The 17,239-nt window shown below is 41.7% G+C and overlaps 1 protein-coding gene across 2 annotated transcripts in view; it reads left to right on the top strand.

Annotated features, from left to right (window-relative positions):
- Positions 1 to 408: 408 nt before the first annotated feature.
- Positions 409 to 17,239, top strand: part of LOC117457106 (lissencephaly-1 homolog A) — a 46,840-nt gene continuing 30,009 nt past the window's right edge. Inside the window, exons 1-2 of one of the 2 annotated variants that reach the window (XM_034096983.2) lie at positions 409 to 599; positions 12,892 to 13,201. In XM_034096983.2, coding sequence (XP_033952874.1) covers positions 13,170 to 13,201 — 32 coding nt within the window. In that variant the 5' untranslated portion in view covers positions 409 to 599; positions 12,892 to 13,169. Of the gene's footprint in view, positions 600 to 753; positions 831 to 12,891; positions 13,202 to 17,239 lie in introns of those variants that run through there. The other variant, XM_034096984.2, reaches the window with a different exon arrangement.

Raw genomic sequence — 17,239 nt, 5'->3', positions numbered from 1 at the left:
TTGAAAGATTATTTTACTGATGACTTGAACATGAAACTAGTTCCTTGTTACTTTCAACACTGTAAATTACATTTAGCTTAGTGTACATTTCCAGTATGAAACACTAGCCTATTTTGTACAGAAATAGTTCCAATAATGACAAGTTTCTGAGTCAGTCATACAACCTACAAGTAAAAGTCCTGCCCGGAAGAAAAAAAAGGTTACTCGAGTAAGAAAAGTACTGTCAGAAGTACAAAGTAGCAAAACATTGAAATACTCAAGTTAAGTTCTTAAGTAAATCTACTTAATTACTTTACACCAATAATGTAGTTCTAAGTGCAGGGATGCTGAGAAGTCATTAAAGAGTTAAAAACAGAAACATGTTCTGCTACCAAAGGCGTGCGCGCTCCCGTAAGACCGTGAACGCGATCTCGTGCGCGCTCCCGTCTGAAGGCGAATGCGGTAGCCTACGAAAAACAAGCGAGGAGCGGCGTAGAGACAAGACGGGCACACTTTACCTCCACATCACAAGATCATATTTTGGAGCGGAAATTTCACGCCCTGTCGGGTCGTGTTAGCGTTAAAGACGGCTGAGGATATTCACAGGCAGGAACAATAGGGTGAGTCCAAATAGTTTTCACTAATGTGTAGCCGGTCAGGGTCGAAGGAATCTGGCGTTAGGTGGGGGAAAATGACGATGTGGCTGTAATTTTTGCACCTCCTTTTTATGTCTCAAAATGGCGGATAGGCCGCTTGGACTGGAGCAGCAGGTACCTTGTCAGCGGAGTTTATCCTTGAGTCCAGATAAACAATATTGAGAACAAGTCTGCCATCGTTAGCGGTTCTGTAAGGTAATTGTAGCCATTTGAGCTTGAGTGCATATTACGAGGCTCTGGTCGCTGTTACAGTGAACGTACGAGCTAACTTTGTGACTGCTAACTTAGCTAACGTTAACTTTAGCTAACATTAGCTAATGGCCATAGATAACGTTGACACCGGCTGGCACCGTCGTCATGTCGACCAAAATTGTCAGAGAGCACCGAGGTGAAAACATGGCAGTGTGTGAGGTATGTCAGGGCCATCGGAAATTACAGCTGCATTTGGCGTCCATCCCAAGTTAGTAATAATCAGTAATTAGCATCGTTTAGGGTTGCGTTAGTGCAGCCTGTCAACAACAGCGACACCTAAATATAATGTAGATCACACGACGGTACCACTAGCATCTAACGTGAGCTCTGATGAACATGTTATTGCTATCATTGTGGGTGGAAAGGTTGTTGTGTGTCTGTGCAGGCGCTATCGTTTCACACCACTGCTGTATCAGATGATATTCTCCGCCTGGTTTGTATACTTACTTTGCACATAAGTGTAACGGAACATCACACAACCCTGCTGCAGTTTTCTAACATGACATGCTCCTGAGAATGATCCCTCCGCGCTGTCACACTGGTGGATGCTCAGCTGTAGCTGCCATCATCTCTGCGACTTCATGCGGTTTGTTGGCACGGGGCTGGAAAATCAGGGTGGAGCACATCGCAGACGATGAGTTTATGTATTGAGTTTACACTGTACTCAACTGCCTGCCTTGTTTTCAGTTTGCACGTTTATTTTCTCACATTGTGTGGATGTATGATTGAGTGATTCGGGTCAGGCATTTGTGAAGGAAGGGCATGAATGCAAATCATCGCTGTGGCTCACATGGGTGTGCAGTGATCCCACAAGCGAGTCCCCCTTGTAAATGCGAACCTTGTCGTGATATCGGATATAACGTTAGAGCATCGGTTTGATCAAGGGTCCTTGGGTGATTTATGTTTCCCAGCCACGCCTGCACGGACTGCTTTGCAGCGGATCTGATCTACTGAAATATTTGATTTTGACGCCAAAAGTTGACTAGGGCTCTTCTCTCAGGTAAGAGTTTTTGGGCTTGGACTGACACATCTTGAAAAGGAATATGATCCATATGTGTCTGGGGCTGTGTCTACATTTACAACCTACAATCAATAATCAGTTAAAGAAATGGGTTATTCAATGTATTCTACTGTAGTGGCACTGATGCAGTCTTTATTTTTAATATCACTAATGAGGAATATCTCAAGCTGTGGTAATGTCAAATTAAGTCATATTCCCTGTGTTTCAATGTTATGTTTTCATCAATCTAATAGGCATAGCCTATATTTAGTCCTGGTATATAATGCTTAACACAGATCATTCACACAGTCTATTTTTGACTGGCCAATCGGCATATGAATGGTTTTGCTGTGAACTAAATTTCTCAAGCATTTTCATTTAGAAAAGTAATGAAGTGATAAGTGAAAAAGCTATACAATTTGTGGAGCCTGTATGATCTAATGACGTGTGATATGTATCAGAAACACCAGCTTTACAGACTGAGCATGATGTAGAAATGGCTCAAAGTTCAAACAAAACTTGAAATAGACTCAAACTGTATCACTAGACCCATTATCTGTTTTTGATTTCTTGGAAAAAATAGCTAATATGATAACAGCAGCTCTCTTTCTTTTTTAAATACAGGCATGCTTAATTTCTCTAACAGAGAAAGGATCAAAAAGCTTTCTTCGTCAGTCCCGAGTTTTATCAAAGGTTAATTTAAGCAAGGCCCTCCTGCCAGCCAGTCTATTCAGTGCACTCAGCAATGGAAACACAGCTGCACTGATTGTACAAGCTTCTGCCATTACAGGATATGCTTTGCTGGTACTTATTGCCAGTATAACAACAACGCAAAGCCACAGATCATGCAGGACGTTCTTCATTAATGTAATTGGGGCAGAGTCCTGCACGGGTCTGATTTTCAAGACCCGCTCCCGCGACGTGCAATACCGAACCCGCCCCGCTACCCGCACATATTGCCAATTAGTTCCGCAACCCGACCCGACCCGTCGGCACAAGATCCGCAACCCGACCCCGCATAGCCTAGCCTATATATGAGTAGTGAAAACGTGCAATTATTAACACATGCAGTGGCATATTTGTCTCAAAAAGCGTGGGATGTTGGTTATTTTCTCCATCTAGGATGACACCAAAAGCCTCCCAGACGTTGGATTTCGCTCTTGAGGAAGTGTTATTGAAAATGCTGTATTCTCCACTAGAGAGCTTCACCTCAGCCATTTCGAATGTGGCGCACACGCATCATCTTTGTTTTACCCAGAACCGAACCCGGAAAAAAGCGTACCCGCGGTACCCGACCCGATGCAGGACTCTGCATTGGGGTAGTCACGACTGAAGTGTAGCCTGAAGGGATCAGAATGTACAGTTTTTCCAAGAGGGCCTCTTTATTTTGTGTCAAAAGACATTGCGCATGAGTGTTTCTTTTTGTGATAGTGGTTGGTTGAAGGGCAGCCTCTCCTTCCGACAGAAACCCAGAGGTTGACCTCCGACCCCGGCTGAGCTCCAGCTGACCGGTCATTACTGACCCACTGCCAGCAGCAACTGCCAGTCAGCCTACAAATGAGCGCATGGATTGTGGGCAAACGTCTGTAAATGGCAACCAACTCTAAAGGCTTTTGAATATTATTTTACCCAAACCATTTATAGTGGTTGCTATACTTGCCTGAACAATTAATTGAAAGGTTTGATTTTGAACATGGTTCAGAATTAGTATACACCTCCTGTCTAAAATAAGAGTTTTAATAATTTATACCAGTGACTTCTTAGCATTATATGAAAATACAGGAGACATTGAACAAGCATATTATGGTTACTGTGTGGAACTTATCTTGTACTTTCATAATGTACTCAAGCACGAGCAGTAATGAGGCTAACTAGTATTCATTGTGTTTTTCCCACCTGTGTATGCAGGTGGATCAGGCAGTGTAGATATTTTGTTTGTGTGAGCTTACTTCCTATTCAGTCTGTGGTCCCTCTGTGTTTTGATAATGGCTCTGATCTAATAGGGTGGCCTGCTAATTTCATTGGCGACATTGGATTGACAATTTTGTGATTGATACTTTTGTGTCTGATGGCCATTGTATTGGAGAATTAGCCAAGGCTGTAGGGGTGTAACGGTACACGTACCGAAATTATTCGGTACGGGCCCTTCGGTTCGGTACACGTGTATACCGAACGAATATAACGTTAAACGTAAAAAATTTAGAACGTGAACAACTTCTTGGAAGTAATCTCAGGTGCTGCGTCGCAGTATTCAGAGTAATTTCCTCACATTGGGCTCATCGCGTCATAGAGCGAGCAAGTCATTTCATTGGATGAGAGGGCATGCTATGAGAGCTGGTCAGAGGGATGCGTTCAAATTTAGTCAGTAATTTGAGGAACTGTCGAAAATTAATGGCGAACGCAGATAAAGTTGAGCTCGAAAATCCTCCAGCATCATTGAAGTCTCCGGTTTGGGAACATTTTGGTTTCGCAGTTACGTACAAGGATGACGGACAAAGACAGGTGGACCAAACCAAAGCTGTTTGTCGGCATTGTTCAACTAAAATTGGTTACGCGGCTGGCAATACATCAAACTTGCACACTCTTGAAAAGGCATCACCCGAACGTGAATATAACCGGTACCAAAAGAAAAAAGACTGAAGTGCAAACCCAACTCCCGCTAGCATTTAGCCTCCACCACTCGCAAAAAGTTCAGACCGAGCCAAAGCTATTACAAACGCCAAATATCCTTATGTTGCCATGTTAGCAAAGCGCTACCTGGCTGTATCTGCTACCTCTGTCCCTAGCGAGAGGGTTTTCTCCACAGCAGGAGACATTGCTAGTGCCAGCAGATCTGCCCTTTCGGCAAGCAATGTGGAAAAGTTCATTTTTCTTTAAACAACATGAAAATACAATGACAAGCAAGTCCTAATGTCAAGCTGGCTGCTTAGGTACTAGTACAGTACAGTTCAAATACAGATAATTTCAGTTCATCGAAATGCTGCACCTTAATGTTCATTTGATTATATTTTGTATTTGAGTGAATATTCACAGTTTAATAATAATTAAAAACCCAAAACTAATAGTTTATGTTTTGTGAGTACTAGTACAGTAAAGTTCAAATACAGATTATTTCAGTTCATCGAAATGCTGCACCTTAATGTTTATTTTATTATATTTTGTATTTATTTGAGTGAATACATTATTCACAGTTTAATAATAATAAATATATATATATATATATATATATATATATTTGTTTTGTGAAAAAAAATTCTGCTGTACCGAACTGTGACCAAAAAAAACAAGGTACGTACCGAACCGAAATGTTTGTGAACCGTTACACCCCTACAAGGCTGTGAATACTGAATTCATTCCTAAAAAATAAAAACGTTGTTGATATGAAAGTTGTAAAAACAATTTAGCAAAAGCTCAAGTTACAAATTGATCACATATGTTACCTTTATCTGATGGGTTGTTGTTTAATAGACCATCTTTTCTATTAGCCTCATAGCAAAGATGTCACTAGTTGTGTAATTTAATAAGGTTATCTGACTGTTACCAACACTCATAACCGTCACGGGCCTAGCGGGTTGTAACGGCTGCAGATTGAAAGCTGAGCCAGATGTTCACTCAGTTAGTGATAAAGCTCTTACGGCCCGTCCACACAGCGGCGTGCGTTGACGCTTCACCATTCACTTTGAATGGGGTGACATCACTTTTCGCCGAACTGCATTGTGGGAAGCGACGTGGAGCTTTGCTTGCGTGGCTCGCTGCAAAAGTTGAGCAATGTTCAACTTTTGAAGCCTCGGCAGAAGCGTCAGCCAATCGAATCATATGCCAGTACAAGCTCTAGCCAATCAAACCGCTGCTTGTGTGTCAGGGGCTGGAGATTCATGTGATTGGTTGTTGGTCGAGTTTCAGACACACCCGCCGGCAAGCTTCAACGCACTGTCCGCTGTGTGGACAGGCCGTTAGTATGATTTGCGTCGGAGTGCTTTTACCAATAACAGCCATTCACAGAAACTGAAGATGATTTACAGAATACTCAGCCGTTCAGTCCCTTTGGTGAGAGAGGTTTGTTGGTTTAAGAATTCGGACATTTGGAGATGAACAGACCTCTACAGCACAGGCTAATGACAGAGCGGCAGCACATTACCTAATTCATTGCTTGGCATAATAAATGATCCGTGTTCATCCGGCTGCTGCAGCAACGTGATGCACTCAGAGCACGTCAATTACTCAGAGCACGTAAATTACTCTGTGGGTTGCTGTCTCTTGATAGGGACATGTTCTGCCACAAAGTCATCTTATTCAGAATTTGAATAAAGTTGCAGCCACTGCTCAAACCAACGTTAAATTAGAGTTACTTTAACTGTCTCATGTGAGAGGTGTGAGAAAATTCTTGCACTATCAAAACCAAACATACACTTTTCAAGCTACTATTTATATTTTTAATATCAGTCCAATGAAAGATTGTCACTTATCCTTTTATCTAATCAAAGAGTGTCAGCTAGCAGATCCCACAAGTGTTTTGTTTTAGTTTGTAAGGTAATAACTTCACTTTATTTATTATTTTTTGCATCCATTTACTTTTGCCTTGTTTAGTGTTGTTCTTTCCCCCCATGGTCACCAGTGCAGTTTGAAAAAGGCAGTCAATACATATTCTGTGATATTCCCAGGACATAGGGGACATGAAGGTGAAGTCACCAACAAAAAATGAAGACGACCCAGATTCCAGAAGTTAGAGATGCTTTGCTGACATAATGACACTCACAGAAAACTGTGAATAAGAGGTGACGGTGAGGTGGTAACTCGACATTGCTTAGGTGCTATGTTTTGTGATGAGCTGCTGAGATACACTATCGGTTAGACTTAATTTTAAACTCTGACCATGTTTTTAATTTGACATTACATTTCATTCCTCAGGGGTGTGTTGCTGTGTTCAGACATGGAAGTGAGCATTTATAAATATGTTGTACACATACCTCTTCTGTCATACTACTAGGCAGTTTGAGGGATCCATGGTTATAACATTTTACTGCAGTCATATATTGAGCAGTTGGACCAGATGCACAATTTGTTAAACTGTATGGACATTGACATTTTTTGCGTAATGAATAGTTTACAGGGTTTCTTGAAAATCATTTTTGAAATAGTATGATGACACATTACTCTTCGTTTTCTATCATGGTTTTCCACTTTGTTGGTTTGAGGGATTTGACAAACATCTTATATTTGGTGGTCCAATTAATTTATTTGACTATATCAAAACAGACCGAAAAGACAGTGATACAATGGCTGTGGTTCATTACAGTTTTGACTTGGCGTTTGGTTGTTGTTGCATTCTTAAACTGACAGAGGATTTTCTCCGTTATTCATTAAATGTGGCATTTTAACAACAGATAAGCTGTTGAGACTCATCAGGAAATTAAACGTCGTCTCTCAGAGCAGTCTGCTGCATTACAGCAAGGGGCCCCTTATTGTACAGTTCCTGCTGCTACACAATGACAAGAGAATCAATGGGAGGAAGACACATACCCATTATTAACCGGCACTTGGCAGATGTATGGATGCACCAAGCCTGTAGCCCATTCCAGAAAGACCCAACCGCATTTTGTGTTGAGCCAATTAGCCTGATTATGTGTTTGAGCATACATTTAGCTTAGTACTGAAACCACAAATGAGATTTGAAGAGAGGGGAGTCTCACACATTAATGGAGACTCACAGCGATGACAGCTGCCAGCAGTACAGAGGGAAGTATCAATATATAGTAGATGACCTCATTTCACACACCACAGCCAGGTTGATGTTGAAGACGCAGGCCTTTAATGGATGTTTTCCATTTGGAGTTTTATAAAGGACTATGTTTAGCTTCAGTGCCCTCTCTTATGGTGTTGTTGTACTGCTGTGAAGCCAGAAACCCCCTGCACGTTGTAATCCACACACAGTCAGAGGTAAGCAGACATTTGGACTGCTGTCACATCAGGTGTGGTGACATCAGGGTCCAGAGGTCAGCCGTCAGCTTTACAATGTCAAAGTGACACACATGCAAATAAGTGAGCAAACACAAAAATGTTACCGTTCTTAAATTCAGCTGAATGTACTCAATATTCCATATATACGAGCGTTATGTTTTAATATACGTATAAGTCCTTAGATGCCATGCTCCTTTTATGCATGCAGGAGTGAGAATGAATACATTTCCCTTGTGGTCATTTCACTACTGCATCATCAGCTAAAATGAGAAATGTGTGAATTTTCCATCATCACAACTTCCTGCTGTGTTTCCATTCCTCATGCCTTCTCCAGAGGTTCCCTTCACTTCTCCTTTCACATACATGCCTAACACATCCTTTCCAATACATGTGTCTCGACATGAGTGCCAGGATGTCGTTTTTGCAGTTTGTTGCAGGTCTCTAAGAGTTAAATTGGTCCTTGATTTTACCTTTTTGTCAACTGGTCTTGCAGAGATTTAGGCTGATCCCAGTAGACTAAGAGGCTTATTGTATTTCCCAGTTAGTATTCTAGAGCAGGGGTGGGAAACCTTTTTCCTCTCAAGGGCCATTTCAATGTTTACAATATCCTCAGAGGGCCGTACAAATTATTGACCTCTGCTTAAAAAAACTAAAATCACAGCCCATTCATTTCATTCTGTGCAAAGAAAAAGCAACCTCTTAATCCAGATATCTCACCATGACTCGCGTATGCATGCACGGTTGTGGCATGACCACCAAAACAGAAAGATATGGACACAAGATGTGTGCAAATTAGGGATCGACCGATATGGCTTTTACAAGGCCGATACCGATTATTAGTAATCAAGGAGACCGATAACCGATATTTGGAACCGATATACATTTGCAGTAAAATCAGAAAATCTTGGTGTCAAAATGTAGAATAAAACAAACTCCAACACAACTCAACACAACTTCTTTGAAATGCATTTAAGCATATTATGTGTAATTAACTTTTAAACATCTTATAACTGGTTTCCTCTCTGTGCCCTTTTCTTTAGTGCAGTCATCTGCAATGAGTTGGAGAGAGACAAGAAGTGGGGCTGCAGGCTGACATGCTTAACTAACAATAATGCTTAATTTATTATATCAAACCAATGCCTGTCTGTCTAGCATAAAATCCCAATAAACTGCTAGCAACTGCAAAACACTAGTGCTAGCTAATGTTTTGCAAACTATTTAAAGTGAGGCTATTACAGTAGAACTAACGTTAGTCTAGTAGCCTCACTTCTAATATTTTGCTAAACATTTGCTAAATACATGTTGATTAGCTAATGAGCTTCACATATCAACCTGAAAAACTGCGAGGCTCCACTCGCAGCCCCCCCTCCGCACCACAGTTACTCTGCTGAGAGACGCTGCACGCACCCCCAACTCTGGGTAACTGGGAAGCTGATAGAATTGGATCAATAGATTGTGCTGTTTTTGCAACTTCAGCATAGGGGATTGGGATGTTTATTGAACTTCGGCTTTCAACTGATTTACCTTCGAAACACATGTATGGCTCTGCCGCTCAGCGCTGCTGCTTGCCTCTGTCTGTGTCTGCGTTCTTCGCACCTGCCTGTAATCTGAGAAGGTCCCGCCTCTCTGGCTGGCTCCCGCCCGGAAAATCGTCAGTGTTGATTGACACTTCAATAATAGCCTATCAGATAGCGCTGTGGGCGGGACATTGCTCGTGTACAGAGAGTGGTGACTGCAGCCAGAGAAACGGCCGCATCAGAGCCAAAGCGTTATCGGCAATTTTATTAAAAAAAAGGCCGATACAGATAATCGGTCAAATGCGGAATATCGGCCCCGATAATCGGCCAGGTGGGGGGGAACCTAACGTCCTCTGTGGGGCATGCTCCCCCGGGAAGATTTTTTTTTTTAAATGTTGAAGTTAAAAGCATCAATCTGGTGCACTTTGAGAGCAAAATTAGGAGATCTATGGATACATCTCTCAACACCCATATGAAACAGAACTGGAAGCAGATTTATTTTTCTTTATGCATATTTGATAAATCACTCCTTTCAAACTGTATTCTTCTTTATTAATAACAACTTTTTTTTACTGTCATATAGTATTTTATACCTGTTTACTTTATTCTCTTATTTTTTTATAATGATCATATAAAGATGTGCCTTTACCTCACTGGTTGTAGAAAAAGCTTCTTATATTCGTTAGCATAGCTAGCTAACCAGATGCTAATAACAACAAAGTTATTGACTGTATGATCAGTATGACAGATGAACAGATCGCCACTGGGCTTTCAACTAAAGACAGAAACTGCGGCATGTGTACGGCTCCTTATGGATACTGCCATTTCTGAAGTGGCGTTCTGGTGCACTCCGTCAGAACTGCACCCCTGTCAGTCGAGACATATACCACGTGATGACACATTAAGCTCGTGTTGTGTTCAAGGACCCTGACCTTGGCCAGGAAAAACAGGTACTCGCTTGTTTATTTTTTTTGCGGTCTAGATTTCTTATTTCTTTTTCTTTTTTGCGTGTGTTTATAAATTACCTCGAGGGAAGGCCGGAGGTTCCCCACCCCTGTTCTAGAGGGTACCTGCTTTTCAAGAGAACTGTGCAGCAGTGCATGACATTAAGGATTTTGCGCGCAGACGAAATGACGCACGAAGGGTTTGGGGGGCCTCCCCCTAGAACATTTAGATTTTTGCAGGTCTTGGATGCTGTCTGGTGCATTCTCTAGACTGACTTATAAGATGAACCACCACAATATTGTATTGTACAATTTCAATTTTATTCTTCATTTCACTGGTTTGTTTGTTCTTATTTGTGTTTGCTCGCTTGCATGCCCTGCATAGCTATAAGAAATACTTAAGTTGTTGGTCAAGACACTTTCCATCTGATGAAGGCGAATGCCTTCCCAGATGTAAAAAAGTTCAGTTATAACTGCCAAAACATTATTTACACTATTATGGCCCCTGTTAAAAATGTTTGTAATGTTATCTACTGTAAGTTGGTCGCACGAATGGCTCCTCATCCGGAAACTGACCGAGCAGTAGTCGAGAGTATCCGCGAAGCACACAAAATGGCGACGTCAGAGTTCCCGTTAGCCGGCAAATCTAAATCTCTTCGGTCAAAATGTCCGGTCAAAATGTCCGGTCAAAATAATTTCCCTTTAGCGCAATACCGCTTCAGTTGCGCCACTTATGTGACAGACAAGAAGAGTATGTGACAGACAAGAATAGTCAACTCTAATGTCTAACACTTAATGTGGAGAAAGAGATGTCCTGTATGGGTTGATTGTGCGTCGATCTGTTGGTAATGCCTCGGGGTTCCGGTGGGCATGTAAACAAATGCATAATGCGGCGCTATACTTTGTGGCCTCACCCAGTTGCATAGCGACACTTATTGTTTAGGTGTCTTTTAATAAGCAGGTAGTCATATCATTAGCTAGAACTAGCTGGATCTGATCGATATGGACATAAACGCAAGTGAAGTCTAATTTGACGGGAGAGAGAGATCAGCTGCTGCTGACGAGTGGACGTGTGTCCAGCTCTGCATGATCACATGCAGCGGTGAGCGGAACAAAACACACACTTGAGGTTAGAATATCACACGTAGCTATTTTTAATTACCTCTCAAACTACCTAAACTAGTTATAGATGTGTTTAGCTTTACTGTCGGGTCACTCATTACTGGATCCGCCAGCTGCATGATACTGGCATAATAGATTGCCCGATCGGGCAACCAGCAGGTGAGGCTTCATTGCCCGAGCTAAATACTAGATAGCCCCGGGCCATCGGGCAGTCCTTCATGTCGAGCCCTGTGCAGTGTAATAAACATCATCACATTATTCTTAGCTACATTGCTTTTGTGACATTTATAGTTCCTCACATCAATACCCCGCTCATGGCAATAAAAACATTTTCACAATAACACTATTAAATGTTGGGCTGACGGTTGTAGTGATTTCATCTGGCCATCAGTCAGGCCAGCCGGCTCATGAAGAGTTATCATAATGAGGCGGCAGGGTCAGGGAATTTGACGAGAGCAGCCGTTACTCGAGCCCGCCCGCTCTGTCCTGTTTTTCTTTCCTGTCGGCGACATGTGAGGAGGAGTACGTTGCTCGGAGAATGTGGGTCAGCTCTTGTGTGTTCACTGAGAAAGGAATGTGCTGCAAGAACAGAGCATAGGTCTCAGACCAGACTGGTGACATGACAGTAAGGGATGGGAATCTTTGAGTCTCTCACAGTTCAAAATAGATTTTCAACACTTGTAAATGCGATGTGGCAATTTATAGTACGGACGCAGAGTAAAGTAGTTCATTCTCAAAATGCACTTTTTACTTAAATAATCTAAATGTATCTAAATTCAGAAGTTTTACTAAAAAGAAAAAATGCTACCTATTACCTAGATACATTTGGGACCCGTTTAAGCATTTTTAGTTTGCATTTCATAGAAAACAACAGCATTTGGTATCAACTAGCTAGTGTGATGACAGGATGCACCGGTGACTGCATGGAAAGCCATGCCTCTCAGGCCTCCCTGTCAAGTGGCTGGACTCACGGTGGTGAACTTGAATCCAATTATAGGCCTTCAACTGTGGCTCTACGCTAATTGGACACCTTTACATCCAAAGCTGCAACTTTTTCGTTGAATATATTAAAGTAGAAATTGTGTCGCATAACATGATGCTGTGGGTTGGTGTAAACAAGTACATTTTCTTTCCCAAACCCCCCTACATGGCAGAAGGATCATAAAGGAAGCAGTTGAATAGCAAATTGAGTGGTTTATGAAAAAGAGAAGCTTTTTTTATAAAATGTCTGATTGATGGGCCTCGCTGATGGAGTCACATCCTCTTTCTGGTTTAAAATAACATCGAAAGTATTTTCTGCCTCAGTTATTGTTTCCATTGTTGACCGGTTCAGCCATTTTATCTACATGTAAGCTGGTGCAGACATTGCAGTACTCCTGACCTATAAACATTTTCTTCTCCACCCACTTCATGTTATCTGTCATGCATACCTAATGCTGACTTTCCCTCTCTCTCCTCTGCAGATGCAGTGTAGACTCGGCTGGTGACTGGTCTGCAGGCTCTCCACTTCTCTTGTCCCTGGAGTCAGCCAGTTGGGGGGCCGGTTCCTGCGTTCCCCCTTCTCTCAGTCTGAGTCTTTGTTTGGACAAAACCAACCAACCGCCCGCCATTGGAGTACGCAGCTCATTAGCCCGTGTTGCTTGGATCAGCACAGCCCATCTCCTGACTGAGGAGAGCAGCTGCACAACACTCACCTTCTACCAACTGATCCCTCCGGCCCCGCCAACACCGCCCTGTCACCATGGTGCTGTCACAACGGCAACGAGATGAACTGTAAGTCACCGACACACCTTTCATTACATGTGGCTGATATGTGTGGATGTCTGGAGTGTATGGATGTATCGGCTACACTGTGTTTACAATTTGTACATCTGTTGCATCATGCAATGGGACTTCATTTCTCCTTTCACCTGCATACTAGATTCAATGTCATGTACAAACACATACGCACACAACTTAAGCCATGAGGTTACTCGTATTACACTGTATCAGAATGTAAAGGTTTGATTCCTTACAGCTTGAGCCACACATCTCCATTTGTTGTCCATGTTTGATTTAATCAAATGTGAGGGTCAAACAAGCTATGCTGCTGTTGTGCCAGATGTTTCTTGAAGATGCCCAGAGACATGAGTGCTTATTACAGTGTGATACAGCTCAATTAATGCTGTAATGTGGGACTGTGCCAAAATATTTGTGTTTTACCCATGCCAAAGCAAATGTCAACTCTACTATAAAATAGTGCTGGGGGGGAAACGATTATTTCGAAAACGATTATTTCGAAAACGATTAATCGGGCGATTATTTGATCGATTAGTCGACTAATCTAACGATTATTTTTCTGTTGTTCAATTCATAAAAAACGTAATGTAAAAAAAAACGTAATGTAAAAAAAAATTGTTTCACGATACTGTGTCTCAGGGGATCTTAATATTTAACAAACTATTAATGTGTTATACCAGATTAACGGAAATAATCGATTGACGATACAAACCATGTTTACCAAAACAAAACAGAAGTCTCATAAGAAGCATCTAAATGACCCATGAGCGAAAAATGCTAACGGACATTGGCACAGAACTCAAGATAAAAGTACCCTTATTACTCATCGTAGCTGCACATACAATATATCCGATTAAAGCTGAGACTCCACAGATTATGTAGGTATATAGTATCATCACTGAGTGATCCGGACTTGCGACAGAGGAAGCAAATGCAGTCATCACAACACGTACCTTTACAGAGCTTCTAGGGAGATCGTCTCACCACCGTAGCTGTCAATCTGATCAAAAGACGTGTTCAATTGCATTAAAATGAGAAAAAACGCGGCTGAATCGGTTAATCCATAGGTTTTTAACATCTATGTATAAAAAAAATGATTGCATTTATAATCCTTAATTCCATTTTTATGTAAAAATCGGAGAGCAAATGCTAGCTGCTAATGGTAGCCACCACAGCTAGCTGCCGCTTTAAATGTTCCAACATAGCCGTTGTGCTTGTGTGATATGCCAACTCCATTTGGCAAAGACTGCAAATGACAATATCTTTGCATTTTGGACTAACTTTAAAATATTCCCATGCTTTTGAAGACCTAGGGCGAGATGTTTTTGTTTGAGGGCTTCGTGCACAATCCTGTGAGGAGGAGGTGGTAGCCGTTTCAGTCTCCATTGTGTTTGAAGTGCGATTGCGAACTGCTTGTTGCTTTGTTTACACACCCACGTGTGTGTAGCGACGCGTCGACGCGGAAATATGTCGTCGACGATATTTTGAAGTTGACGCGTCGCTACAGCACTACTATAAAACCACTGATATTTTGTTTGTAGTTTTGAAAGCCTAAATGTCTCCTCCTGTTTTGAAACATCCTTTTATTGGCTTGCGGGGAAGGATGTGTATTGATTACTGGTAGCAGTTTAAATAAGGACATTTCTGTTATTTTTTCAACCTGGTACCCCTCAGGAAGAATCAATGACTGGTTTAAGGTTCCTGAGCCCCCCTGAGGTCTTGGTGCACAAATGCATTGATCCTCCATCTACACCACAAACCCCTGATAATGTTTAGTATTCGCAGACTGCCCTATGTGACATTTGAGAGAAGCTTAGAGGGCCACCTTTGCCTTAATATACACACGGGAAGAAGCAAGGAAACAGCTCAAGAGTGATTCCACGGGGAAACCAAATGCCAATGATTTCAGAAATCTTCCTAGAAGCTGTCTGTCATATCCAGTAAAGTGACATACAAAGAAATATCTGCACATGTGCCGTGTGCTTTATTGAGCAAGTGGTAGAAGTGAGAGAGACTGTGATAATGAGCAAACTGTAATTTGGCTCTGCTGAGTCTGTGGGCTTGGTAATTAACCCCTGAGGTGGAGGATAAAAGTTAAGGCGGCATGTTGTGAGATACAAGGTCATGAGAAGGAGATGGAATGATCTCGCTGAGCTTTGGTGCTTAATAATTCCCTTCCACTTAAAAAACCATGTCAGGATGGTATATCTTAAAAAGGATACAATGAAGATATTTGCTGCTCACTTGAAAGGAGAGGACACCCATGCTTGTCCTTCTTGCGCCCTGTCTTGCACTGTCATTGAGAAATGCCTCAGCGCTCACATGACAAGGCTCTTAACATTCCTCACGATGTTCCTGTGTTTTTAGATTAGCACTGTGGGCGTGGTCTGTCGGTATGGAGAGAGCTATTGGAATGCTAATCTGTCATGCTATTTGCTATTCAGAGGAAGACCCCCACTTTACCCTTCTTTTCTTCTCCGTTACACAAGTCTCTGGACCATAGCCCACAGGAAACTGGTGTGAGACCATCACAGCACTTGAGTCACATTCAAGCATCTGTTGCATTCTTACCTTTGGAGATGTCGCTCCGTTGGGGCTCTCTTTGAGTTTGTTGGCAAAAAGTGCCCCTAAAAGAAATGATTTCCTAACTGTCAGGCTAGCTTGAAAACCCAACAGCAGATTTTGAACATAGGAGAGGGCGTTGTGTTAACAGGGAACGGTTGACTGTCTGCTACGAGAGTGTCTCATTAGGCCCCCTACCATCAGGCAGCAAACGTATAGATTTGTTTCCATTGCATTCGGGTCACTGCTTTCACATTTTAAAAAGTAATCAAATAGCTGAAGGGAAATTGTCTAATCTGCACTAGTTTTGCTCTAATTTGCCCTAAAAAAATGTATTTGGCATTTATTCTTTTTTTTTTTGTATAATCAAAATGAAATTGGGACCAGAGAAGACATAACATGATCCTTCCTAGGGCTGTACCCGAATATTCGACTATTCGAATATTCGTTCGTTGGCCAACTATTCGGGTTTCAATTTCATTATTCGGATATTCGTTTTTTTTTTTTTTTTCAAACAAAAAAATATTTTTAAAAATAAAATATTTTTCAAACAAATTAATATATTTTTCTAAATGTATGCTATTAATAAAGGCGAATTGCCATATTCTTATACTATATTTATACTTTTGAATTGCACTGTTAAAATGCGGAAATATATACAATCTCAGCCTGTGCTCCTGACATTGCGTTCACTGTTCACAGTCACGAACGCAAATGGCACGCTTCACCTCGCTTCACCTCGTTTCACCCATAAAATGCCGAAGACTTCAGCTGTGTGGGACCATTTTAAATTGGACGACGGTAAAAAGAAGGCAGTGTGCCAAATATGTGATAAGAAACTGGCCTACCACGGTGGCACAACAACTCTGAAAAGTCACCTGGATGCTGTAACCTAGCTTAGCTTAGCTGTTGTGAAGTTGCCATGATGAAGCTGCTTTATCCGCCGTTTAAACAGTAACGTTAAACATGATAAAAACGTGCACTTACTTTGCTTGGAAAATAGTTGCAAGCAAGCAACCGAATTATTTTTTTATATTAGTTTTTTAATTTTATCAGCATAGTGAAAATAATAGGAGTAATGTGGGAACATCTGGGGCTAAGGCAATTATTGGCATAAAGTTGAGTAGCTCAGCCTAATAATACATTGTGGCCATAGGTGCATCCCCACGCATCCCAGCCATCAACATCCTCAACAATACAGCAGACCCTACAGTTAAAAAAAACGATAACGGAGAAAAGAAAGATAGAGATAACAGATGCCATAGTACATTTCATCGCTATGGATATGAGACCCATTTACATAGTCGAAGGCGAAGGCTTCAGAAAATTAATGAAGAAGATGGAGCCCGGCTACACTGTCCCCAAACGCTCCAGTATTTTAGATGCCATGTCTCTGAAGTACAGTGATCACCGAGACCAAATTGTAACTCAGATTGAAAACTCAACTGCCGTAAGTTTTACAACGGACAT

Source organism: Pseudochaenichthys georgianus, chromosome 13, assembly GCF_902827115.2.
Source record: "Pseudochaenichthys georgianus chromosome 13, fPseGeo1.2, whole genome shotgun sequence".
Lineage (NCBI taxonomy): Eukaryota > Metazoa > Chordata > Actinopteri > Perciformes > Channichthyidae > Pseudochaenichthys > Pseudochaenichthys georgianus.
This window is presented reverse-complemented; position numbering and strand designations above follow the sequence as displayed.